General features: G+C 27.1%; 1 protein-coding gene across 1 annotated transcript in view; it reads right to left on the bottom strand.

The window, feature by feature from the left end:
* LOC145840170 (valine--tRNA ligase-like) overlaps positions 1-25,349 on the bottom strand; it is a 34,914-nt gene extending 9,565 nt beyond the window's left edge. The window contains exons 1-16 of the mRNA XM_082947322.1: positions 25,203-25,349; positions 24,091-24,169; positions 22,229-22,430; positions 21,805-21,969; positions 20,685-20,801; positions 19,977-20,173; positions 17,573-17,761; positions 17,052-17,256; positions 16,698-16,787; positions 3,803-3,982; positions 3,490-3,660; positions 3,149-3,242; positions 2,888-3,007; positions 2,540-2,677; positions 2,307-2,429; positions 1,983-2,165 (exon numbers count right to left, since the gene is read on the bottom strand). Coding sequence (XP_082803448.1) covers positions 1,983-2,165; positions 2,307-2,429; positions 2,540-2,677; positions 2,888-3,007; positions 3,149-3,242; positions 3,490-3,660; positions 3,803-3,982; positions 16,698-16,787; positions 17,052-17,256; positions 17,573-17,761; positions 19,977-20,173; positions 20,685-20,801; positions 21,805-21,969; positions 22,229-22,430; positions 24,091-24,169; positions 25,203-25,262 — 2,313 coding nt within the window. The 5' untranslated portion in view covers positions 25,263-25,349. The remainder of the gene's footprint in view (positions 1-1,982; positions 2,166-2,306; positions 2,430-2,539; positions 2,678-2,887; positions 3,008-3,148; positions 3,243-3,489; positions 3,661-3,802; positions 3,983-16,697; positions 16,788-17,051; positions 17,257-17,572; positions 17,762-19,976; positions 20,174-20,684; positions 20,802-21,804; positions 21,970-22,228; positions 22,431-24,090; positions 24,170-25,202) is intronic.
* Between the last annotated feature and the right edge of the window lie 2,140 nt (positions 25,350-27,489).

Below are 27,489 nucleotides of genomic sequence, written 5' to 3'. Positions count from 1 at the left end.
TTATTAAAAAAAAATATTTTGTTGGGGGCATATTAGGAATAAATCTTAGTGGTCTGTGTAATTTGAAAAATCATTCCAATTTTTTAAACTTTAAACTCAAATCTGTGAAGAAATATTTAAGCACTTACTGTGTACAGATAACCGAATTGATAACACATTTGAAAATATTAACTAAAAAATAAAACATTTTAGATGTTTTGCACATACTTTTTAAAGCTAGAAATTATAAGTTAAACTTCACTACTCATTATAGAGCTTAAAATTAACGTATTTTCTATACATAAAAAAAAACAAACCAAAACAGTTTTATAAGCTTCTATTTAAATCTGTTAAGTTTTGTATTAAAAGAAATTTTATTTTTAGTTCGAAGAACTTTATAGACCATGTTGTATATCATATTACTATTTTTTTTTAATATTTACAAACATTGATTTGTATAAAACTTCATTCTCAATTTAAAGTTCAGCGCTACTTTGACACACTGTGGCCCACGATTAAATTTAAAAAAATCACACTTAATACAAATTTTTATTTTAATGTTGGAACAGAAATTCAGAGTTATGATATAAACTAGACTGAGAGCAATTTGTATTGCTAATTTCATGACTATGTTTTTATATTTTAATTCTTAGACAAGTAATTTTTTTATGAAAATTTACAAAAATAGAGCGATAGACTATTTTGAACAGATCTTTATGTATTCTCTTTATGTTTACAAGGCTATCACATCTGATTCACATATTAGAAAAGTTGCCAAAACTATACAAAGATTAATTGATTTAGAAATGAAAAGTTACATCAATATTTCAAACAATAAAGTTAATAAAAAACAAATGTTGGGGTGTCATGAAAAAAAAATAAAATAACCATGCATTAAAATTTACATAATTTTATTTAATTGTCAGGAAAAACATATCTCAATAACATACAAGTTGTTATTTACATTTGGAAATTACATCAAACATTTTTGTAACTTCTGAAACAAAGAAAAAAATTGTAGATAATTGAAAAACTATGGTATTCCTCAGGTAAAATTTGTAGAAGTATCTAACACTGTTGGTTTGTTTATGCTTGATGATTAACTTGTGTCTTTACAGCAAAATTTTTGTTACAAATTTAGTGCGATTATTATTTAAAATGTAGATGTTTTGATCTAAATAAGACGCTTGCTTTTTGTAAAAAAATTGATTCGCCGAATCCGGTCGGATCTGGATTTTGACAAAAAAAACTGGATCTAGCCAGATTCGGTAGATCACTAATTTAATTTCATACGTAACACAACAATTGTTGTTACTAAAAAAAATATTGCTTGTTCTAATTTAGCTATATTCAAATTTTTGAAATTTGTATTTTATCTTAAATTAAGTTATGTATTCATAAACTAGTGATTTATTTTTTTAGAATATACTAAAGGTAAAGCTATTTTTTATAAAATCAGCTCTTCCACAAAAATATACAAAACATTCTACAGGGTTGCCACTCATTTTTTCCAAAAGTTTTTCCAGGTTTTCCAAATTTCTTCTAGGTTTTTAAAAGTACAAATTTTTTATTTCATATTCTATTTTAAGTTTAAAGTTTAATTTAAGGTAAGAAACTGTTTTAAATAGTATAAAAACATTGAAAAGATACTGTAAAGCTAATTTGAATATATTTTTGAATAATTTTTTTATGATAATTACAAATAATAATATAATGATAATGATAGATTTTTTTAGTCAAATTGAAATTTTACTACCGAACATGTGAAAATTGTGAAAATTCAAGGTTTTTCTAGGTTTTTTTAGTTATTTTTGTTCAAAACTCTAGGTTTTTCCAGATGTTTATCAAAATTTCTCAAGTTTAAATTTTTCCAGGTAAAGTGACAACCCTGATTATAATAAAGACAGTTTATTTTCGAGTTAATAATAAAAAGCAGTCATAAAACTTGCACCAAAACAAGCGTTTAAAAAAGTATTTAAATTGAAAACATGTCATAAACTAACCAAGTACCAATCGCAGAAATAGTTTTTCCAAAAATGCTGTAATGTAGACAAATAAACAGAGTATTGGTGGTTTTTAATATTCTTGTTACATTCTTTAATTGTTTCTAACAATTTGAAATTAATCCACTTATCCATAGGTTGAAAATTCCCAATCAATTTCTGCTCATAATTCACAGAATTCGCCTATATTTTGATATTAAAATCATTTTTAAGCGCTCGTTTCAGAACTAAAAAATACTTTCTGGAAAAAGTTGTTTAATAAACGCTAAATAAATAAAAAACGTAAGTAGTAATAAACATTACTTTATATTTTGACAAACTAACTATTTCTTTTATCTTTGAGACATCTTCAGTAGACTTAATAACCAAGTTGAACGATTGAAAAAGTTTGTTCAGAAATTTCCTTTCTCTTTCACAATCTTTCAAAGAGAAGTTTACGCTGTCTTTCTGTTGTAAATAAATTGTGAATTTCAACAAACTATTCAAAAAAGTTGAGAACAGTTAACTGAAAGAAAACAATGATTATTAAACTTAAAAAAAAAGTATGTTTAACCAACGTTTAGTGAATGCAAGCACAAGCTCATTCTGAGAGCGTCAGCACCCATGGGCGGGTGTTCCAAATCTTTCATCTGCATCATGGCCAGGTTCATTTCGTCCTCACTCAAACACATATCTGTGATGGCGTCCATTCGTTGCTACAACGTTTGTTAAATTCTAATAATTGTAAAAGATAACTCGCTGAAATATTTTTTTATTAAAAATCTTTTTTAAATGAAACTTTGTTATAAATTTATTTTAAAAAAGTAGAGAGTAGTTTTAAGAAATTTAAAAACAACTTTGATCATGCTAAGTTTAAAATTGATAGCTTAAAGTAATTAATGCTAGTTGTATAGTTTTATGTATACCTGATGAGAGGATCCAGTGATTACTTGCATAGGATCAACAACATTTCCCAGTGATTTGCTCATTTTCCTCCCATAATCGTCACAGACCATCGGGTGGAACAATACTTGCGCGAATGGAGCCTTTTCAAAAAATTTTTATTTAGTCATTTATTTATACTTCATTAAGGTATATGAACGTACAAGCAAACTCTTTGCATTAAAAACAATTTATAATTTTTAATAAAAGCTTATGATAAATTAGGTCTACAAGTAAAATTAAACTTTTCCAATCAATCTAGTACCGAGCATCATCATTCTAGCAACCCAGAAAAAAATCAAGTCATGACCCGTTTCCATCACATTTAAGGGGTAGTACCTTAGAAAAATTAAAAAATAATGATAGTAAATAATTAAGTTATAAAAATATATTAAGAAAGAGCAAAACAATCTTTGTTTATAATATTAATAACAAAAACTACTGACTTATTAATGTTTCACTTATTTTTATGCAAAGGTACAAACTAAAAAATATACATAGCACCCGGAACAATAAAACGCAGTAAAACTTTGTTGATACGAAGCTTTACTGCCTGTGCCTGAAAAGCACATAAATAAACAAATACCTTTCTAATTTCGAGGAGTTTTTAGGCCATCCCATGGCGACAAAGGGATATAAGGCAGAAGAGAACCACGTATCTAAAACATCAGTTTCTTGTTCAATGGTGAAATTTTTAAAATCGTTTTTCTTTAAAGCTTCTTCTTCATTGCAAGCAACAAGCCATTTAGAATCACCACTAAAATTAAAAATCTAATAAAAATTTATTAATCAAAAAAAATATTTGCCTAGATATGTTAAAAACAATCAAAATTTTAACGTTGTAAGGGAAAAAATGTAGAAATCATTTTCATAAAAAGTCGAGTTAAAAAATAACAAACGTATCGTTGTCAGTAACTTTGTAGGCGGGAATTTGGTGACCCCACCAGAGACTGCGGGACAAGCACCAGTCCTCGCAGTTAGTCAACCATGACTGCCACTGCTTCGTGAATCGTGATTGGACGAAACTAGTTTCTCCACGCTCCACTGCTTCCAGCGAGCTTTTGCACAGCTCATCGACCCTGTCAAAAAATAAGACAAACTGAAAAGGTGAAAAGTCAAACAGCTAATAAAAGATTTTAAAAATATATATCTTACTATTTTCAAGTTTAGTTAAACTCTGAGTAAAATTAAGATTAATCTGTGATATGATAAAAGCTACAATTTTTGATTTTTTTTTAAAGCCACATAATAAAATATTATTATTAATTAAACTGTAAGGAAGAGTTTCGACCAGGCATGGTATAATTTGAAAACCACTAATTACAGCTGTTTAATCTCTATAGTAATTAGAAAGCTAAATTATCAAAATATAAATAATTTTCTTCTCTTATGCTTTACATTGAATAAAGTTTCATAAGTCAATCTTTATTACTTTTGTTATCATAAACTCACTATAGTGTTTAATTACTTAAGTTTCAATTAACAATGTACTAAAACAATTTTAACAACTTAATTGTAAAACTAAAACAGTTTATAATAATAATTTTACATACTACCTTAATTTTTTTTTAAACAAAAAATAAAGTTTTTCTTAAGTTATTTTAAGCTTAAAGTTTAAAAATAAAACAGAAAAAAAAAAGTTTTAAATATAAAATAACATTCATTTTTAACTTAATCTTTTATTCAACATTATTATTTATTAACTATTTTTGTTTTGTATAAATTTTTCATTAAGCTAAATACATAAGTTCTACAAGGTACATTAGACTTAAATGTTTTAACATCTTTATTATTCAATAAAAGTAAGAAACAACATTTTTAGAGAAATACTTTAGTTTATATTTACAATATATAAAATTAATTTTTTTTTGTGCATGCTTTGTCCACAAATAAGAGTTGTAAATTATAAGCTGAAATGTTCTAAAAATTAACTATAAGATGTAACGTTATAAGGCGTTAAATCCTGGAGATCCTGATAAGCTAAGCTTATCGGAATGTATATCACAGATGTTCTTGTGCTAAAACTTTATTCCGACTAACGGCGTTTCACTGCTCTCAAATAAATTTAAGAACAGATCTACGGAGTCTATAAAATGTTAACACACATTAGAAAAAAAGCAGAAAAAAGCATGTATAATTATGTATAGTGTTTATCTAGGTAGTAATTATAAATGGACTTTATGGTTTAAAAACAAAGTTTGGGATAAAAGCGTAAAATTATAAAATTGTCTACAAAAAAAACAAATTTAATAAAAGTAGGCACCAACCTCAAAAAGCTCTAAGAATAGGCAGGTTTTAAAAATGAAAATTAAATTGAGTTGTGCAGAAATGTTACGTCATAATAATTTTAACAAATTATTCAATAATTTATACAGCTTGAAAACATGAAGTATTAAACTTGCAAGAATATATAAGTTTTGTGAAATAAATTAGTACATAAATAGACAGAGTTATTTAAAGTAGAATCGTCGGTTATGGGGACAGATATTCGATAAATCTTGCCGCTTATTCAGAAGTAGGTCTTTATCTTCTGCTGCAATTACTGCTCTTTCTGTATTGCAAGTTGGGCAAATTCTACTTACTCCGTTGGATGTATGTTTTATCTTTGAAACAATACTCCACTCCATGTTTGGCCTTTTGCCGTACCTGTGAAAAAAACTCCAGACATAATCCGATAAACGCGTGCTTTGTTTTTTATTTATATTTTTAAAAGTATGTTTATGATTAGCATATCTATCCTTGAAACTACCTGCTGTACTTCCGATATAAATTTTATCTGGGCCCTTACTTTCAACTTTAACTTTATAAATTACATTTTTAATTAAGCAATTACCTTTTAATGGGCAGTTATCTTTATTTAATTTACGGCAATTACATGTTTTAGGCATATTACTTAACTTATTACTATTAGTGTTAGTTGGTTTTGAATATTTATTTATAGTTTTATTGTTATGCATTTTACTTATACTTTTAGCGCTATTATCGCTTACTTGTTCTAAGTTTTCTTTTATCATTTTAGAAATACTTCTAGTTATACGTTGATTATTATAATCTACACTATTGTTAGTACTATTGATATCGATATTTTCATTATCATTAATATTAAAGTTATCATTATAGCTTATATCTTTAATGTTTAAAGTTTTAATATGTTTTACATTATTGTTACCATAATTAAAATTTTTACTATTAGGATTATTATTATTATTACTGTTATTAAAATTATTATTATTATTATTATTATTATTATTACTGTTATTATTAATTTGATTAGTATAATTAGAAATATTGTTCATATCTACGTTATTACTAACTTTATTACTAGAGTTATTATTTGTATTAGCTTTGATATGTCTATTTTTAAAATTTGAAATTACTGTTTTGTTGTGCGATTGTATTAAAGTTTTAACATTACTCATGCAAATATAAGAAATTTTAACTGTCTTTCTATTAAAAATTTTGTTATAAAAGTGGCTATCGGGGAAGTGTTTATCGACTAGCTTTAAAAATTCTTTACCTAAGTTTATATTAACTGAAGAGCAATATGGAGGATTATACCACATTATATGTCGGTTACGCGGTTTTTTGCGTTTTTTATCTACATCTAATTTTTCATACTTTAATTTACATTTAAAACCTCGATTTTTTAATTCATTTTCGTACGGTGCTTTTATTTCGTTAAATATCTTTTCGTTCGAAGAGAGGGTACTTAGACGTTTTTGTGTCATTACCGGGAGGCATTTTTTTACATGGTAAGGGTGGTCAGAATTAATATTGATAAAGTTTAATAAAGAATTCGGTTTACGGTACGGACGGTAAGTATTATTAGATAAATTTAAAGTAACATCTAAAAAATTCGTTATTTGCGCTCCTATTTCTAAAGTTATTTTAAAACCGATATCAGACATCAATCTAAACGTTGACTTTTTAATTTTTTCGTAAACAAGAGGTTTTGAAAGATCAATAACACCGAGTCCATCATCTCTATACAACCCACAATTATCAAAAATACTTTTGAGTTTATCTAGGATGTATAAGCCTACAAGATCGCATACCTCCGCTCCATGAAAACTACCCATTGGTATATCAAAAAAACTATCGGTATCATTTTTCTTCCATACATCATCACCCGAAAAAAGCAAAGAGTCGCACGAATGGAATATAATGTCTGTATCAGATTTATTAAAATTAGAAAATTGGGATGCATAATCTAGTGCGTTAATTAAGTGCGCTTTCGTAATAGACGGGTAAAATTCGACGATATCAAAGCTAATAAAACGCTTACTACTTTTATTGTTAATATTATTAAACCATTGTAATAGTTCACCAGTGTTTTTCCATTGGATTAGACTAGTGGCTGTTCTTACGTCTTTAATTATACTAGTTAAAATTTGTTTAGATATTTTACCAATATGCGTTTTACTTTTACTTATTAGTCTGCACTTGACTGTTGCAGGAAAATTATCTTTATGATCCTTTACTGTTATATATGCTTGCGATCTTTCTAACTTAGGTATACGTTTACCAGTAATATTATTTTCATTTAAAAGTTCTTGTGCACGGGAGTCTATCGTATCAGCCGGATTATTGGTACATTTTTTATAGTTTTTTGTGATATTATCTAAAAGTAACTTATCATAATTTTTTGGACTGATTTTATACAAATTATTAGTTTTGTCTGCAAAAATAACAAGTTTATTAGACTTTTTTATAGAATTGATCTTGTTACGTAAATTATATTGAAAGTTATTAGTTTTACCGGGTTTAAGTTCAATTTTATTAATTAAATCAATTAATTCAGATTCAAAAGGTATTAATTTTACACAGATTGGTGCCGACTTTTTAGTCGGGAAAGGCAAAGATTTACTTATTGTACTTAATTTACTTGTGTTCAAATGAGCATCAGAATTATCAGTAACATGGTTTGTTTTTATACACAACTTTTGTTCGTAATAAAATGCACGCCATCTCATCTTTTGGATGAGGGCGTTTGTGTAATGAAACAATCTAACCTGATAAGTGTGCTTGTTCGCCAAAGGGATGTTTTTAAGGGAACCATCGAACTCAAGTACTTCAAATATGCTTTTTTTCTTAGGATTCAGCATTCCTCAGAGATCCTCCAATACAAAAGTACCAGGGAAAATTATAAGATGTAACGTTATAAGGCGTTAAATCCTGGAGATCCTGATAAGCTAAGCTTATCGGAATGTATATCACAGATGTTCTTGTGCTAAAACTTTATTCCGACTAACGGCGTTTCACTGCTCTCAAATAAATTTAAGAACAGATCTACGGAGTCTATAAAATGTTAACACACATTAGAAAAAAAGCAGAAAAAAGCATGTATAATTATGTATAGTGTTTATCTAGGTAGTAATTATAAATGGACTTTATGGTTTAAAAACAAAGTTTGGGATAAAAGCGTAAAATTATAAAATTGTCTACAAAAAAAACAAATTTAATAAAAGTAGGCACCAACCTCAAAAAGCTCTAAGAATAGGCAGGTTTTAAAAATGAAAATTAAATTGAGTTGTGCAGAAATGTTACGTCATAATAATTTTAACAAATTATTCAATAATTTATACAGCTTGAAAACATGAAGTATTAAACTTGCAAGAATATATAAGTTTTGTGAAATAAATTAGTACATAAATAGACAGAGTTATTTAAAGTAGAATCGTCGGTTATGGGGACAGATATTCGATAAATCTTGCCGCTTATTCAGAAGTAGGTCTTTATCTTCTGCTGCAATTACTGCTCTTTCTGTATTGCAAGTTGGGCAAATTCTACTTACTCCGTTGGATGTATGTTTTATCTTTGAAACAATACTCCACTCCATGTTTGGCTTTTTGCCGTACCTGTGAAAAAAACTCCAGACATAATCCGATAAACGCGTGCTTTGTTTTTTATTTATATTTTTAAAAGTATGTTTATGATTAGCATATCTATCCTTGAAACTACCTGCTGTACTTCCGATATAAATTTTATCTGGGCCCTTACTTTCAACTTTAACTTTATAAATTACATTTTTAATTAAGCAATTACCTTTTAATGGGCAGTTATCTTTATTTAATTTACGGCAATTACATGTTTTAGGCATATTACTTAACTTATTACTATTAGTGTTAGTTGGTTTTGAATATTTATTTATAGTTTTATTGTTATGCATTTTACTTATACTTTTAGCGCTATTATCGCTTACTTGTTCTAAGTTTTCTTTTATCATTTTAGAAATACTTCTAGTTATACGTTGATTATTATAATCTACACTATTGTTAGTACTATTGATATCGATATTTTCATTATCATTAATATTAAAGTTATCATTATAGCTTATATCTTTAATGTTTAAAGTTTTAATATGTTTTACATTATTGTTACCATAATTAAAATTTTTACTATTAGGATTATTATTATTATTACTGTTATTAAAATTATTATTATTATTATTATTATTATTATTACTGTTATTATTAATTTGATTAGTATAATTAGAAATATTGTTCATATCTACGTTATTACTAACTTTATTACTAGAGTTATTATTTGTATTAGCTTTGATATGTCTATTTTTAAAATTTGAAATTACTGTTTTGTTGTGCGATTGTATTAAAGTTTTAACATTACTCATGCAACTATAAGAAATTTTAACTGTCTTTCTATTAAAAATTTTGTTATAAAAGTGGCTATCGGGGAAGTGTTTATCGACTAGCTTTAAAAATTCTTTACCTAAGTTTATATTAACTGAAGAGCAATATGGAGGATTATACCACATTATATGTCGGTTACGCGGTTTTTTGCGTTTTTTATCTACATCTAATTTTTCATACTTTAATTTACATTTAAAACCTCGATTTTTTAATTCATTTTCGTACGGTGCTTTTATTTCGTTAAATATCTTTTCGTTCGAAGAGAGGGTACTTAGACGTTTTTGTGTCATTACCGGGAGGCATTTTTTTACATGGTAAGGGTGGTCAGAATTAATATTGATAAAGTTTAATAAAGAATTCGGTTTACGGTACGGACGGTAAGTATTATTAGATAAATTTAAAGTAACATCTAAAAAATTCGTTATTTGCGCTCCTATTTCTAAAGTTATTTTAAAACCGATATCAGACATCAATCTAAACGTTGACTTTTTAATTTTTTCGTAAACAAGAGGTTTTGAAAGATCAATAACACCGAGTCCATCATCTCTATACAACCCACAATTATCAAAAATACTTTTGAGTTTATCTAGGATGTATAAGCCTACAAGATCGCATACCTCCGCTCCATGAAAACTACCCATTGGTATATCAAAAAAACTATCGGTATCATTTTTCTTCCATACATCATCACCCGAAAAAAGCAAAGAGTCGCACGAATGGAATATAATGTCTGTATCAGATTTATTAAAATTAGAAAATTGGGATGCATAATCTAGTCTATTACGAAAGCGCACTTAATTAACGCACTAGATTATGCATCCCAATTTTCTAATTTTAATAAATCTGATACAGACATTATATTCCATTCGTGCGACTCTTTGCTTTTTTCGGGTGATGATGTATGGAAGAAAAATGATACCGATAGTTTTTTTGATATACCAATGGGTAGTTTTCATGGAGCGGAGGTATGCGATCTTGTAGGCTTATACATCCTAGATAAACTCAAAAGTATTTTTGATAATTGTGGGTTGTATAGAGATGATGGACTCGGTGTTATTGATCTTTCAAAACCTCTTGTTTACGAAAAAATTAAAAAGTCAACGTTTAGATTGATGTCTGATATCGGTTTTAAAATAACTTTAGAAATAGGAGCGCAAATAACGAATTTTTTAGATGTTACTTTAAATTTATCTAATAATACTTACCGTCCGTACCGTAAACCGAATTCTTTATTAAACTTTATCAATATTAATTCTGACCACCCTTACCATGTAAAAAAATGCCTCCCGGTAATGACACAAAAACGTCTAAGTACCCTCTCTTCGAACGAAAAGATATTTAACGAAATAAAAGCACCGTACGAAAATGAATTAAAAAATCGAGGTTTTAAATGTAAATTAAAGTATGAAAAATTAGATGTAGATAAAAAACGCAAAAAACCGCGTAACCGACATATAATGTGGTATAATCCTCCATATTGCTCTTCAGTTAATATAAACTTAGGTAAAGAATTTTTAAAGCTAGTCGATAAACACTTCCCCGATAGCCACTTTTATAACAAAATTTTTAATAGAAAGACAGTTAAAATTTCTTATAGTTGCATGAGTAATGTTAAAACTTTAATACAATCGCACAACAAAACAGTAATTTCAAATTTTAAAAATAGACATATCAAAGCTAATACAAATAATAACTCTAGTAATAAAGTTAGTAATAACGTAGATATGAACAATATTTCTAATTATACTAATCAAATTAATAATAACAGTAATAATAATAATAATAATAATAATAATAATTTTAATAACAGTAATAATAATAATAATCCTAATAGTAAAAATTTTAATTATGGTAACAATAATGTAAAACATATTAAAACTTTAAACATTAAAGATATAAGCTATAATGATAACTTTAATATTAATGATAATGAAAATATCGATATCAATAGTACTAACAATAGTGTAGATTATAATAATCAACGTATAACTAGAAGTATTTCTAAAATGATAAAAGAAAACTTAGAACAAGTAAGCGATAATAGCGCTAAAAGTATAAGTAAAATGCATAACAATAAAACTATAAATAAATATTCAAAACCAACTAACACTAATAGTAATAAGTTAAGTAATATGCCTAAAACATGTAATTGCCGTAAATTAAATAAAGATAACTGCCCATTAAAAGGTAATTGCTTAATTAAAAATGTAATTTATAAAGTTAAAGTTGAAAGTAAGGGCCCAGATAAAATTTATATCGGAAGTACAGCAGGTAGTTTCAAGGATAGATATGCTAATCATAAACATACTTTTAAAAATATAAATAAAAAACAAAGCACGCGTTTATCGGATTATGTCTGGAGTTTTTTTCACAGGTACGGCAAAAGGCCAAACATGGAGTGGAGTATTGTTTCAAAGATAAAACATACATCCAACGGAGTAAGTAGAATTTGCCCAACTTGCAATACAGAAAGAGCAGTAATTGCAGCAGAAGATAAAGACCTACTTCTGAATAAGCGGCAAGATTTATCGAATATCTGTCCCCATAACCGACGATTCTACTTTAAATAACTCTGTCTATTTATGTACTAATTTATTTCACAAAACTTATATATTCTTGCAAGTTTAATACTTCATGTTTTCAAGCTGTATAAATTATTGAATAATTTGTTAAAATTATTATGACGTAACATTTCTGCACAACTCAATTTAATTTTCATTTTTAAAACCTGCCTATTCTTAGAGCTTTTTGAGGTTGGTGCCTACTTTTATTAAATTTGTTTTTTTTGTAGACAATTTTATAATTTTACGCTTTTATCCCAAACTTTGTTTTTAAACCATAAAGTCCATTTATAATTACTACCTAGATAAACACTATACATAATTATACATGCTTTTTTCTGCTTTTTTTCTAATGTGTGTTAACATTTTATAGACTCCGTAGATCTGTTCTTAAATTTATTTGAGAGCAGTGAAACGCCGTTAGTCGGAATAAAGTTTTAGCACAAGAACATCTGTGATATACATTCCGATAAGCTTAGCTTATCAGGATCTCCAGGATTTAACGCCTTATAACGTTACATCTTATAATTTTCCCTGGTACTTTTGTATTGGAGGATCTCTGAGGAATGCTGAATCCTAAGAAAAAAAGCATATTTGAAGTACTTGAGTTCGATGGTTCCCTTAAAAACATCCCTTTGGCGAACAAGCACACTTATCAGGTTAGATTGTTTCATTACACAAACGCCCTCATCCAAAAGATGAGATGGCGTGCATTTTATTACGAACAAAAGTTGTGTATAAAAACAAACCATGTTACTGATAATTCTGATGCTCATTTGAACACAAGTAAATTAAGTACAATAAGTAAATCTTTGCCTTTCCCGACTAAAAAGTCGGCACCAATCTGTGTAAAATTAATACCTTTTGAATCTGAATTAATTGATTTAATTAATAAAATTGAACTTAAACCCGGTAAAACTAATAACTTTCAATATAATTTACGTAACAAGATCAATTCTATAAAAAAGTCTAATAAACTTGTTATTTTTGCAGACAAAACTAATAATTTGTATAAAATCAGTCCAAAAAATTATGATAAGTTACTTTTAGATAATATCACAAAAAACTATAAAAAATGTACCAATAATCCGGCTGATACGATAGACTCCCGTGCACAAGAACTTTTAAATGAAAATAATATTACTGGTAAACGTATACCTAAGTTAGAAAGATCGCAAGCATATATAACAGTAAAGGATCATAAAGATAATTTTCCTGCAACAGTCAAGTGCAGACTAATAAGTAAAAGTAAAACGCATATTGGTAAAATATCTAAACAAATTTTAACTAGTATAATTAAAGACGTAAGAACAGCCACTAGTCTAATCCAATGGAAAAACACTGGTGAACTATTACAATGGTTTAATAATATTAACAATAAAAGTAGTAAGCGTTTTATTAGCTTTGATATCGTCGAATTTTACCCGTCTATTACGAAAGCGCACTTAATTAACGCACTAGATTATGCATCCCAATTTTCTAATTTTAATAAATCTGATACAGACATTATATTCCATTCGTGCGACTCTTTGCTTTTTTCGGGTGATGATGTATGGAAGAAAAATGATACCGATAGTTTTTTTGATATACCAATGGGTAGTTTTCATGGAGCGGAGGTATGCGATCTTGTAGGCTTATACATCCTAGATAAACTCAAAAGTATTTTTGATAATTGTGGGTTGTATAGAGATGATGGACTCGGTGTTATTGATCTTTCAAAACCTCTTGTTTACGAAAAAATTAAAAAGTCAACGTTTAGATTGATGTCTGATATCGGTTTTAAAATAACTTTAGAAATAGGAGCGCAAATAACGAATTTTTTAGATGTTACTTTAAATTTATCTAATAATACTTACCGTCCGTACCGTAAACCGAATTCTTTATTAAACTTTATCAATATTAATTCTGACCACCCTTACCATGTAAAAAAATGCCTCCCGGTAATGACACAAAAACGTCTAAGTACCCTCTCTTCGAACGAAAAGATATTTAACGAAATAAAAGCACCGTACGAAAATGAATTAAAAAATCGAGGTTTTAAATGTAAATTAAAGTATGAAAAATTAGATGTAGATAAAAAACGCAAAAAACCGCGTAACCGACATATAATGTGGTATAATCCTCCATATTGCTCTTCAGTTAATATAAACTTAGGTAAAGAATTTTTAAAGCTAGTCGATAAACACTTCCCCGATAGCCACTTTTATAACAAAATTTTTAATAGAAAGACAGTTAAAATTTCTTATAGTTGCATGAGTAATGTTAAAACTTTAATACAATCGCACAACAAAACAGTAATTTCAAATTTTAAAAATAGACATATCAAAGCTAATACAAATAATAACTCTAGTAATAAAGTTAGTAATAACGTAGATATGAACAATATTTCTAATTATACTAATCAAATTAATAATAACAGTAATAATAATAATAATAATAATAATAATAATAATAATAATTTTAATAACAGTAATAATAATAATAATCCTAATAGTAAAAATTTTAATTATGGTAACAATAATGTAAAACATATTAAAACTTTAAACATTAAAGATATAAGCTATAATGATAACTTTAATATTAATGATAATGAAAATATCGATATCAATAGTACTAACAATAGTGTAGATTATAATAATCAACGTATAACTAGAAGTATTTCTAAAATGATAAAAGAAAACTTAGAACAAGTAAGCGATAATAGCGCTAAAAGTATAAGTAAAATGCATAACAATAAAACTATAAATAAATATTCAAAACCAACTAACACTAATAGTAATAAGTTAAGTAATATGCCTAAAACATGTAATTGCCGTAAATTAAATAAAGATAACTGCCCATTAAAAGGTAATTGCTTAATTAAAAATGTAATTTATAAAGTTAAAGTTGAAAGTAAGGGCCCAGATAAAATTTATATCGGAAGTACAGCAGGTAGTTTCAAGGATAGATATGCTAATCATAAACATACTTTTAAAAATATAAATAAAAAACAAAGCACGCGTTTATCGGATTATGTCTGGAGTTTTTTTCACAGGTACGGCAAAAGGCCAAACATGGAGTGGAGTATTGTTTCAAAGATAAAACATACATCCAACGGAGTAAGTAGAATTTGCCCAACTTGCAATACAGAAAGAGCAGTAATTGCAGCAGAAGATAAAGACCTACTTCTGAATAAGCGGCAAGATTTATCGAATATCTGTCCCCATAACCGACGATTCTACTTTAAATAACTCTGTCTATTTATGTACTAATTTATTTCACAAAACTTATATATTCTTGCAAGTTTAATACTTCATGTTTTCAAGCTGTATAAATTATTGAATAATTTGTTAAAATTATTATGACGTAACATTTCTGCACAACTCAATTTAATTTTCATTTTTAAAACCTGCCTATTCTTAGAGCTTTTTGAGGTTGGTGCCTACTTTTATTAAATTTGTTTTTTTTGTAGACAATTTTATAATTTTACGCTTTTATCCCAAACTTTGTTTTTAAACCATAAAGTCCATTTATAATTACTACCTAGATAAACACTATACATAATTATACATGCTTTTTTCTGCTTTTTTTCTAATGTGTGTTAACATTTTATAGACTCCGTAGATCTGTTCTTAAATTTATTTGAGAGCAGTGAAACGCCGTTAGTCGGAATAAAGTTTTAGCACAAGAACATCTGTGATAAAAATTAACTATATAGTTTTAATATTAGGCTACAAAATAAATCAAAGGATTATATAATAAAAGTAAAAAGATTTTAATTTAAATTAATTTTGATATCCTCAGTATGAGAAAACCTGTCTTAAAAATATAAACTAATTATTATAACTATTTTTAAAAGTTTGTTTACATTTGAGAATAAAAAATCCTACTGTCGGGGATTTTTTAAAATGATATATATAATTTGCGACGCTTGTTACCATGTCTGGTTTCGACAACTAAACTTTAATGTTTGTATTTTTTCTCGAACTAGCCTTAATTGTAAAAATACTGCAAAAAAAATAAATGTCGTGGAAAATAACAATAATGTTAAATAACAAAATCTATTACGACTGACAGCATCAAATAATCTTTTTGACAATTTTTGTTGTTTGTACTTTAAGACTCTACATCAGGGTTTCCCAAAGTGGGCCAAGTGGCCCCCAAGGGGGCCATGACAGATACTCAGGGAGCCACGAGCAGCAAAAGGGGAAGAGGGGGGGCACTAGATATTCTTGAGTTAAGAGCAAAAAAAATGGTCTTATGTGTATTTCATGGTAGTTTAGAAACTTACACTAGATATTTTTGAGTTGCAGACAAAGAGAAAAAAAAAAGAATCTTGTACTAGATATTGTTGAGTTGCAGACAAGGAGCAAAAAAAAAAAGGTTTTGGTGTTTTTTATCGTAGATTATGAGTAATTTTGTTGGAAGGGGGCCATGGCTTTTTCAATTTCTTTAAAGGGGGCCATTTGCAAAAAGTTTGGAAAACCCTGCTCTACATTATATGTTACATTATTAACACACAAGCTCGTAAGTTTTTACAAAACTTTTTCAGTGAAATTGAAAAAGTTATTTTAATCAAAACAAAAAAATATATTTTCGTTTACCTAACAAACCACTGCTTTTTTATTCTAGGTTCAATGATATCGCCAGTCCTGCTGCATTGTCTCGCTGATGCGCTGTAATTTTGACTTCCTCTGTTTTACAAATGTAAAAGTAGTTAGATAAAATCAAGAAAATACACTCAAATAAAAAATTTGTTGGGATAGCAAAATACACAAAAAAGGGATTTACCTTTTAGTATTAGTATGAATCAATTTCCATTAAATAAATCATTTATATTTTATAGAGTTAAATTATCGGATAACCACATTATAATATAATATTCTTTAAACTACTTTTATTGATTATTAGAAAAAAAATTGTAGATTTTTTGATAAATGTACAACCAAGATTTTCACCTGTACAATTCCATTTCTTTTATCGTGTTCAGTATTTTGTATCTGGCTTCAAACTGCTTCACGCCGTGAAGAGACTCGTGAAGCGGACAACTCTCGTCGACGACAAGCCTGCCTGCCGAGTCGACGCCTTCCAGTTTTCGCAGTTTGTGGCGCTGGCCGATTTCAAAATCCAGTCTGTCGTGGGACGGTGTTATTTTTACTGCACCTACAGTTATTTGACAAATGTTAGTTATTATGTTCACTTTTACAACCTATATTTTACTTGTGATCAGATTCAAAAAAAATATCATTATAAGACTGGAATTAAATCTTAGAAATAGATAAACTTTTTAAATTAAAGTATTTACAAACTTTTTAAAACTTTAGAATGCTTAATGGAGATAGCATAACTTTTACATGAAACTAGGTCTTTTTTGGCAACAAATATGAATTTCAATGATGTGTAATAAATAAAGAAGTTTACTTTCTTGCAGAAAAAAATATACACTTTGATTAAAACTACTACAAAAAAATCAACTAGCCTGTTCCTTTATTCATATCAACCATCTCGTCAGCTATAACTTTCATGTATCGATCTGGCAGAAACGGATGAATGATGCGTTGACCAATCACATCACAGTATCTTGGATCATCCGGGTGAACGGCGACCGCCACATCTCCGAACAGAGTTTCGACACGCGACGTCGCCACAACAATTTCTTTGTGTTTGCCTGTTGAACATGTTTAACATTTTTCAACAGTTAGACTTATTTATGTGAATACTAATTAACTTAAATTGCCCAGATGTAGACTTTTGTGGAAGTAGTTAAAGTTAGACTAGAATGAAGGTTTAAGGTAACCAAAACAAGTTTTTAAAAACAGGGTTGCCACAGATCGAGCTGAAAAAAATTTCCTGACTTTTCTGAATAAATTTCTTAATAAAGACTAATTCAAAAGTACATAAACAAAGACTTGATATTATGTAAAGTTTTCAATTTCAATTTTATACAGGTAATACAACAGTTCTTTTGCTGGATTCAACCATATAACTTCCAGTGCCCCATTTGAACCATCTGTGTATGATCGGTGTATTTGCAATAAACAGATCTATCAGCAAAATAATTGTATCTCTACTACATAGTAAATACACACGTGAGATCATAAAATAATTTAATCTATTCCGAAAATTCAATTAGATTCTAAAAAAAGATAAATTGCAAAACAAGTTTTTTTTTAATTACATTAGCAAAATGGAGTTTTTAGTGATGATAAACTTTCTTATTATATGAGTTTCCTGACTTTTTTTCAAAAACCCCATTTTTTTAATGATTTTACCTTATTTTAATCTTTTTTTTTGTTTTTCCTGCTTTTCTTGACTTAGTGGCAACCCTGTAAAAATGTTTTTTTAATCTACCAAATGCAGTCTATGAATATATTTAGTTTTAAAATAAACAAAGCTAAAAAAATTTAAAATCTTGCAAATAGGATTACACAACAGAATGTCTATTTTCAGAAAGTCTTTTTTTTGCTGACAACGGATATACTCGATAGTTTGAAACACAGTTTAAATTACTTAAAAACATTTTAGTAGTTAGAAAGAGATAACTTAACTAAGTTATCTGAAATAACACATGTAATTGTCAGTCTTTAGAGCTAAAAAAACTAAAAGCCATCGATTAAAGCCATCTCAACCAAAGTTTTTATTAATTATGTGATTACACTTTAGCAGAGAGAGTGTTGGTTAACTTAGTTCTGACTTGATAGACAAATTGATTCGCTAGTTAAAACAATTTATTTTCTACTTAAACATAACTAAAGGGGTTGTCAATCCTTGAAGCAAAAAAAAAGCAGCCTATTACACAAATAACTAGCCTGAGTGACTAGTAAGTAGACTTAGTCAGCCTGAGGTCAAGCTTTTAAAACACTATTAAGTAGGATATATAGGTAATATAAAAAGTAGGAACTTGTAGGACTTTTAAAAATTGCTTTCAAACTCTACAATAAATAAGAACAAATTATAAAGTTTAAATAAAAGAACACTAATTTAAAATTTTAACCACACAGTTTAATAAAAATAAAAACTGAACAAAGTTCGTCTTAGTTTTTATCTTTTACCAAAGCAGCTAGTCTTATTGGTCCAAATAGCCTGAATGAATGCAAACCCTGTAGCTAAATTTTTTATAATGAAAATTCACATTTTTAATTGTATGCAATGTTAAGTTTTAACTATAGTGGCAAGTTGTTTTTTTTAATAACCAGTCTGTTTATTTTGGGTTTTAAAAAAATATAAAACATTTAAATTTTCTGGTAGTTAAAATAAAATTTGAAAAAAATTTAAAATAAAAACTAAATTGATAAGCTTTTATGTATTTTTATATCAATAAAAACTTGAAATTTATTCAAAGTTTAAGTTTCAATAGAAAAATAGGTGGTAACATTCCATGAAGTAAAAATATAAGATAAAATTAAAATTCTGTTACTTACTTTGATTAATTCAAAATATTTTATATATAAAGATTTGAAATATTGTTATTAAAAATATGTACAAAATTTCACTTAATGAATACATACTTTATCTTATAAAATTTAGTTTTACAATTTATATTAATTTAAGAGCTCTTTTTATACAATACTATTTACAATAGTTTTGCTCCCACTTAATTACAGATGTTTTTTAAATAAAAATAGTTTAGAAAAACATGCATTTATACATACTTTATTTAAGAGAAACTCTTAAATAAAGTATGTATATTAATCAAGTTAACGATTTCTGAATTAAATTGTGAAAAGTAAATTCGTTTCAATTCACTTAAACAGAAAACAACATAAACTCTAAAATTCTACTAAACAAAAAATACCACAGAAATACACATAGTTGGAATTCTCCTTTTAATGAACAAAAAAACAAATTACTGATACTTAAGTCACGCTGCAACAAAAACTGACTTGACGGATGCGCCAGTTTGTACGCAACTTTGTGAAGGACTCCGAACTGCACACCGTTGTCGTACCCGGGGCACGGAAGGGCGAACGGTCTGTCCTGCTGTACCAAGTTGACTTCGATGTCTGACAGGGAGGTGCGCATGTGTGGCGACCAGTTTATCATTTTCTCGTCTCTGTATATCAGCCCTTGGTCGTGCAACCTGTTCAGAAGGACTTTGAAATGTTTTTCACACCGTTAAGTTTACTTACGTAGTCCTAAAGACGATTAGGACACAAGTATTTTACAACTTACTTACAATTTTTGTTTGTTTTAACTCTACTTAATTCTTGTTAAAAATTCTAAACATTTAAAAAGGTTTGTCTCAGTATATACAATATAAGTTACTTGGGTAAAAATACTATAAAAACAACTAGATGTTCTGCTTGTCGATTTTGCTTTACAGCGTTTTTAATTTATATGTCAAGGAAACTTTTTAATATCTTTATCATTAAAGTTTTGAACAACATTTTATGCCTATAAGCTCATTACATATGACAAAGTAACACAACATAAGGAAGTAAAACAACTTTACATGAAGAACAAGTTTGTGTGTACCACTTTATTTTTTTAACAGTTAGTTTTTTGTCCAGTTATAAATAGTTGAAAACTACAAACATTCCCTTTAAACGCAGCTCATTTAAAAAAAAATTAAAAACACAACAAACACTTACTTAACAAAAGCTTCAATAACAGCTTCGTTATAGTCTTCACTTAACGTAAATTGTTCTTGTTTCCAATTTAAAGATGATCCAATAGTTCTTAGTTGCTGGAAAATTTCAACTCCTTTCCTGCAACAGATTTGTTTTACAAAACCAACTGTAGATTAATACATTAGTCAACGAAAATAAGGAAACTAAAACTTACCGCTAAAATACTTTAATTGGTAGACATAGCTAATGGAAACTTTAAATACATTTAAATATGTATTTAACAGCAGATGCATCTAATTAAACAGTAATATATAATTACCTTAAATGTAGATAAAAATAATAGTAACTTTATTTTTGAAGACATTAAAAACATAAACAACTATACATTTATTTTTCTTAACTGATTCTGCATAAAAAATTAAAACATATAATTCAATCAACTTAAACTTTTATCATTCTAACTGTTTTACAGCATAATTTTTGGTTTCGTACCATTATGTTTTAACTTTTATTTTCTAAACTAGTTTTTTTTTCCATAAGTTCAAGTAAAACTTTTAAAAATGTTAGTTTTAAACTTTGTAAATTTTTTACTATAAATAAATACTGTAATTAAAGATTCTCCTCATAGATGTGAATAAAAAGTATTTGCAATTTTTAGCCAGTACTTATTGGAAGGTGGCGTAAAAACATCTCAGCTCTGATGTAGAGAGCCAAAACAATAACTAGTTGATAAAACTTTAGAAACTTCTAAAGCAACGAAAAAAAAGAATTATAAACATTTGTAAACTTAAAATAAAATTAATTACGAATTTTAAATGCATCAAATATAATGATTTACGCTTGTCCTTTGAGGGAACTTTATGTTAAACGCTAATTGTGAATTTTTATAAACATAGAATTTTTGTTTCTACAAAAAACTTATTCACTACTGGTATAAACAAATTGGATCCAGATCTTAACAAAAACGGCCGAATCCAGTAGATTGCTAGCTAGTAAAAAGAAGTTGATAAATTAAAGTTGTATTATTTAGATAGTTAATACATTAGTCGATTTAGTAACATGGTATATACAGACCGCATAACTATTAATTTAAAATATGTAGAACATACTAAAAAGTTAAAAGCTAAAAGTTTAAAATCACTTGTCTTTCCATTCCCATATTGCTTTTTTAAATCCTTCTTCTCCGAGCGAATGTCTTGTTTCTCCCATTTCGCGCTCAATAAACTTTTCCACTTGAACTTGAGTTGCAATACCAGCGTGATCACAGCCTGGTATCCACATCACATCATAACCATGCATTCGGTGCCTTTGTAAAATTCACAGATTAAACCATATTTTACTTAGTAAGCATAACAAAATTTAAGTTAATAAAACTAGGGATATACAAAATCACATGTATAAATCAATGAAAAACTTTTTAACTAGTTTAAATAGTAAAAGATTAATAACTACAGATTAATTTTGATGCTAATATAATATTATTATTGAAACAAACATGATAGTATAAATAATATAAAACATAATAGATTGAAAAATGTTTTTTAGAAACCATATCTTAAACTTACCATCTTGCCATGATATCTTCAATAGTAGCAGTTAAAGCATGACCCATGTGTAACTTTCCTGTAACATTTGGTGGCGGCAGTACCATACTGAACACTTTCCCACTGCCTTTCGGTTCAAAGTAATTTTGTTTTTCCCACCAGGCATACCAGCATGGTTCTACGAATTTGGGACAGTACGCTTGTGGTGGATCAACAGACATGTCTAAAAATCACTATAATATTAAAATTATTACTATTATTGTAAGTTAAATGTCTAAAAAATGAACAAATATTTAACAGCTCAATAGCCACATACTAAAACGCTTTAGACAATGCTAACTTCAAGCACACACTAAAATATACAGAAAATAAAGGACTCAAACTAAAAAGAAAACAAACCAACCAAGAAAAACCATTCACTTTTATCCCCCTTCTGCCAATCAGTAAAAAACTAATATCCGCAAAGCATTTTTCGAAATTACTAATAAACACTGCAAACAAAACAAATAACCAAGTAAAATATAAGACAAAAATAGCTGTAAACTGTTTATAGTTGTATAAGCAGTATCTTAAGGTGATAATACAAAAGCACAACAAGAAAACTTTAAATAAAACCAACTAAACCGTAGAACAAAACTACACTACTAATAATCCATCCTGTAACTGCGGCTCAAAGAATCTATGCCCCCTGGATAACAAATGTTTAATAAAAAATGTTATTTACAAATCCATATGATATCATCTGCAAAGGAAACAAAAAAGTATATAGGTACAACCCGAAACACTTTTAAAAGTAGATGGTACAGTCACAATAAATAACTAAGACAACGGGACCAAACATGAAAAATACATTTGGCATTTTAAAAACAACAAAATCAATTACGACATAAAATGGAGCATCGACCACCACATCGAGGAAACTAAAAACATACACAATATCTGCAAAACTTGTATTTTAGAAAAAATAGAGACAGCCAATGCTAACAAAAAGATCAAATTGTTTAATAGGAACGATCTGCCCGCATTTTCAGAAACTCTGCTTTAAAATTTAAACTATCACTCGTAATTAGTAAGTTAAATTATTTGTAGTTGTAAGGAGTTATCTTCACCTCTAGTAATTTTTTTACATTAAAATGCAATCCCAAAATTATAAGTTTTGAACACATAAACCTTCTTCAATAAGAAAATTTAGCAAAATTTTATAAATTTATAGCAAAAACAAACTATTTCAATTAGTACACAAGTTCAAACAGTAATAAATTACCTCATAAAGCTAAGTTATAAAAATTTCGAACTTTAATTTTCAATACTTTTTGTAAAATATTTATCAATTGCAAACTTTATGTTTATTATTATACTCTTTTTTTTTTGCACTAACTTCCATGTGAGTTCTATTTATTACTATTGTAATTTTTTTTAATCTACAGTGTCTTTAAAATTCTTAAGAGATAATATAAGTATTAAATTCATACTTGAGATTAGTATTAGAAAAGTTTTGTTTTTATATAACCTATTTTAGCAGTAACATTTCATACTTTACAGTAAAAATTCGTAATAGTAAACATTCTAGTTTTAAACATAAGTTTATTAAACCATAAGTTTTTTGCTACTTTGGTTTTTTTCATTTTATTTTACTTATTATTTTTTTATAACACTCCATTTATTTGTTCAAAAAGTTTTTCAGACTCATTTTAACAACTGATGATCTCTTATATCTTAATATAGAAGTGAAAAATTGTTTTGTTTACAATAAAATAGTGAAAAAAAAAAAACTAATATCATTAAAGCTAAATAAGTTGAGAACTTTCAATTGTTTAATTTGAAGCAAATTACAATATCACTTATTTTTTAATGCTAAATTGAATTGAGAAATTTAAACTGACCTTTTTTATTTCCTGGATTTATATTTATTGCATATGGGTGAACTATGTTCTTTTTCAGAAAAGTTTGAAGTTTTAGTTCCTTAACACAACATTAATTAGTAAATTATTTTTATTTAATTGAGTTGTTTAATATAAAAATTATATCCATGAATGTCAGTTTATTTAAACATGTAGTTCACTAATTACAAGTTTAAGTATAAGTTTTATATTCACGTTTACTGTACAATATAAATAAATATAAGTTAAGTTTCAAAAGTATTTACCCATTTAGTAGTAACTTCAAAAAAAAAGTAAAACATATAAACTAAACTGATAGTTTTTTTTCTACTGAGAATATAAGAAAGTATTAAAAATAAACTCTAAGGAATCTAAACTAGTTTTATAAACTCATCAAGTATAAAAAGAGCTTTGAATGCATTAGAATGTGTATATAAAGCTATACTTCCATTAGTTTTTACACAAAAGTTATTTACTTAAAAATAGTCAAATTTTATTTTGGTTTAAATAAGTCTATAAATTTTAAAACCTCAGCATAAAATCCAAGAAAAAGTTACAGCTTTTTAAAGTTTGTAAAAATTTTCTTTAAACACAAAATAAATTGAACATCAACATTAGCTTTTACAAACATTAAAACTTAACATAAAACTTGTTTAAAACTGGACAATAGAAGTTTATTAATATTATTAGTTATCTTTAAAGCACTACAATTATTCTACCGATTCTAATAAAAATAGTTTAAACTTTTTTATTAGAGTATAGAAAAATTTAACAAAAATTGTATTATGTGTTTAAATAATACTTATGATTTACAAATAATTTAAACTAAAATCTACACTTAAATAAATTAATATTCAAACTCTTTTTAAATATAATCTTAATCTAAATAACATTTAAGTTTAAACATGTTTATGATGTTTAAAACTATAAAACATGTGTTTGGCTAACAACTTATTAATAAAAAGTTTATTAATCGAGTTTCTGAAACTTTACTTATTTTTAAAAAAAGATTGACTAAATTTTGAAAGGAAATAAGTGCTAGAGAAAAGACTGATAAAATTTATTTACATATTTTATTAATCATTTTTCAAATCTTAAGACAACACAAGACTTACATGGCGGTGTTTCTGTGATAAAGTTTTTTCAACTTTAAGTTTTTCTTTCATTCTTCTCATTTCTTTATAATCTTTTTTTGATTGGTTGCTCACAGACCTAAACACTGTCTTTCTTAAAAAGTGTCCATGAATGACAAGATTTTTGAATTTAGCTTCAAAAAATCTCATTTTGTTTATAGTCTTTTTTTTTATTTCAAAAACTTGTCTGTTTATTTTAAAATTTAACTTACTTAGCTAAGTGTTCATATTATATAAAAACTATTTGCTTTCAGCAGAAATTACTACCAAAATATTTATATACATAATTTATTATCAAACTCATACACGTTTGTTTTTGCTTATTGTTTACATCAATGACATTTGTTTGCAACAATTTTAAACTGGGATTAAGGCCAAAAGGGGTCAAGCTATATTATTAATAAAAATGAAAAATACTCTTATATGTCAGCGGAAAATATGAAATACAAAAATATGAAACACAAGTCATAATTTAAGTGTATAACAACTTTTCAGATATTATCCATCTTGTAAAAAGTTTCCAATACAATTTGGGGATGGTATAAATTAGCCTGATTTTTTTAAAACACCAAAATAACCAACCTGAGTTATCCTGAGTAGTCTGTGAATGTTTGATCAGCCCTGTAAATTGTGAGAAAATCCTTATGCACAAATCCTAAACAAGTTTTCACCAGCTATGCAGATAAATATACATCAACAACCCAATTTATGATCACTGACCCCAAAGTGAACCCACAATCAGTTGTCACAGTTAAAATTTTAAACTACAAAATGCTTACATCAGAAACTAATAATTTGTTCTTAAAGAAAAACAAAACTTAATTCAAAAAAAGTGCACTAAACTTTTACTAATGTATAAATTAGCTTAAATTTAATCATTTATGAATTCAAATATGTTGTCTAAAAATAAAAAGAAATAGTTTACTGCATAAAAGTGTGTAAAATTTAGTGATATAGCATAGTCAATTAGTTAATGTATATTGTATAAACAATGTAAAATGTTTTAAATGAACTCAAAAAAAAAAGTATTAAAACTAATTTCAACCAGAAGAATTACAATTTTATAGATATTAGCCTCTTTTTGGATCAACTTTTACTTGATCAAACTTTTAATGATCAGTAATAATTATAAATACTTTCATTTTTAATTATTTCTTGTATATTTGGAAAAGTGGGTTAGAAACAAACGTATATATTTAAAAAGTATAAAAAAATGCATAAAAAATAAATCTTGTTTTAGTACATGTATAAAATATATACATAAAAAAAGCTGATTTAGAAAAAAATTATACAAAAAAAAAGGTTCATTTAGATTATTAAAATTTTGCAACAAATAAAATTAGACATTTAAATATATTTCTTTGTAAGTTTGAAAATTCTCTGGAATACTAGACCAGTAATTTGCAAACTACAGCCCATTTGACTAAATGTGTGTGCAAAGAAAAAATATGCTGCTTGCAATGTACTTTTCAACTAATTTTTTTTTTGTTATAACTTTAAAAAATTACACTACTAATTTAACAAACAGCAACTACCAATGTTATTTTATCAAAAATTTATCAAATTTTTAGGGTGAAATAAAAATGTAACATTTATGATTGCAATAGAAGAATTTTTGCTGTACAGTGTGGGCTGCAAAAAACTTTTTCTACAAAAATTGGTAGGTCACTTATGAAAGGCTATTAATTTCTGCACTAGATTAAGATCTGGGGTTAAAATACTTGACCAACTTTTGGCAAAATATTGTTCTAGTTCTTTCACTTACATAGATTAATTCCTATAAAATTAATTTTTCATAAAAATAAGTAAAAGAAAAGTTTATATATACTATGAATAATAACAAATCTACTTAAAGAAAATGAAACATGCCAATAAAATGTTTGATGTCGTAAAGGGTGGTGTAAAAAACTGATATTTTTTACTATTAAAACAATTCTCATCAGTTTCAACACACCAGTCTTTAAAAAAAATTGGCTTGTTGGGTTTAAGGCAGGTACATAACAAACATGTCTAATAACTATTTTTGTAAACACATAATTTGTTATTAAGCTGAAATTTGATAGAAATATTTATGTCATACATTCTCAAAAAATACAAAAGGTTTGTTAAGTTAATATGGCGATTATAGTGACTCTAACCTTACAAAATATTTCATGGTGTTCCTAAAATCATTTGCCTGTTGTGTGCAAAATTATTTGTGAAAAAACTAAAACTGAAACTTTTAACCAGAAGTATGTTCAGGATTTAGCACATTTGATGTTGGGGTTAA

The sequence above is a fragment of the Thalia democratica genome, chromosome 7 (assembly GCF_965202585.1).
Source record: "Thalia democratica chromosome 7, ktThaDemo2.hap1.1, whole genome shotgun sequence".
Classification (NCBI taxonomy): domain Eukaryota; kingdom Metazoa; phylum Chordata; class Thaliacea; order Salpida; family Salpidae; genus Thalia; species Thalia democratica.
Note: the sequence above shows the minus strand (reverse complement) of the source record. Positions and strands in the feature narration are given on the sequence as shown.